The sequence below is a fragment of the Arachis ipaensis genome, chromosome B01 (genome assembly GCF_000816755.2).
Source record: "Arachis ipaensis cultivar K30076 chromosome B01, Araip1.1, whole genome shotgun sequence".
Classification (NCBI taxonomy): domain Eukaryota; kingdom Viridiplantae; phylum Streptophyta; class Magnoliopsida; order Fabales; family Fabaceae; genus Arachis; species Arachis ipaensis.
Genome location: NC_029785.2, coordinates 129379361 through 129380778, shown reverse-complemented (window position 1 = coordinate 129380778; position 1418 = coordinate 129379361). Strand labels below are relative to the sequence as shown.

Here is a 1418-nt window from a genome sequence, read left to right as displayed (position 1 = left end):
GAAGGAGTTTTTTGGTGAGATAGAAGTTCACAAGTATGTTCCTTTTATCTCTTCTATTTTCATAATCAATTGTAGTTGATATCTATTAATTTGTGTTCCCCTGCTTGTTTCAAAAACTTCCTTTACTTGGATATTTAGGGAAAAACTTGATGATGTATTCAAAATCAAGAGGGAAAGGTGGAAGGGTTTCAATAGATATGTGAAGGAGTTCCATAAAAGAAAAGAACGTACGCATCGTGAGAAGATTGATAGAATCCAACGGGAAAAGATTAATTTGTTGAAAATAAATGATGTGGAGGGTTATTTGAGAATGGTGAAGGTAGGTCTATTTTTTTAGTATTTGGCTTCTTTAAAGGTTCACAGGTTTGTAAAGTGCAGAAGTTAGGAGTTATTGAGTTAAGCACCTTGGATCATTTAGTGGGTCCCAAATACATGGAGGATGTTGATCCAATGGTGTGTCTAACCTGTCACTTCTGCACTTTACCAACTTGTGCACAGACGTCAAATCCTTCTTTTTTTAAAATAAATAAATAAATAAATATACATAGTTATATTGCTGAGGTCAAAGTTTGCATGCCCTAAATAATGAAATCTATTTAATGTTTATAATAGGATGCAAAATCAGATCGCGTAAAGCAACTTCTTAAAGAGACTGAGAAATATCTTCAAAAGCTTGGGTCTAAGCTACAGGAAGCAAAGTCTGCAGCAGGACGCTTTGGGCAAGATGATGAGGCAGGAAGTTACAGTTTCCCTGAGAATGGTCATACTAATTCAGAAAATGAGGATCTGAGTGACCAGGCAAAGGCAAGTAGTCTTCCCTCAGCTATTCCCCCACCCCAATGAAAAAAAATGGTTTCTTTCATTGTAATATTAAATATTACATTTCACTCATCTATTCCAATTTTGTTTTACAGCATTATATGGAAAGTAATGAGAAGTATTATATGATGGCTCACAGGTATTAGTTCTGTTTGTTTGTGCTTGTCTAGAGAAGGTCATGATCTACCATAGGTTTATGAAAAGTTGCACGTTGTTTGAGGCTGGGGAGTTTCAACAATTTATGTGTGATCCTGAAAATTTTTAAGTGTTTATTGTCTATTTATTCAATTAATCATCCATAGATATACTTTTTGAAGTTTCTACTATGTTGAGTAATGGGTAGTATCCCTGCTCCATTCTAAGTGAAATTTATGTTCTGCAGCATAAAGGAGAGCATTGCAGAGCAGCCATCTTGTTTACAGGGCGGAAAATTGAGGGAGTATGTTAAATTCTTCCCCTTCTACTGCATGCAATTCAGTTTTATAAGTTTGTGTCTTTTAGGCTGAATCTTGATTGTTTTTGTTGAGTGCTAGTGTTATTGTATACTTTTGTGTTGTCTTTGATCTTGTACGGGGTTTTGCTTTTTCTTTTTTTTTTTT

The 1418-nt window shown here is 34.8% G+C and overlaps 1 protein-coding gene across 1 annotated transcript in view; it reads left to right on the top strand.

Annotated features, from left to right (window-relative positions):
* The window catches only part of LOC107638200, a gene marked incomplete in the record, with an annotated part of 37342 nt that overhangs the window by 19900 nt on the left and 16024 nt on the right, over positions 1-1418 (top strand). Inside the window, 5 exon segments of the mRNA XM_016341372.2 lie at positions 1-33; positions 139-319; positions 613-804; positions 915-958; positions 1202-1258. Of these exon segments, the coding sequence (XP_016196858.1) occupies positions 1-33; positions 139-319; positions 613-804; positions 915-958; positions 1202-1258 (507 nt within the window).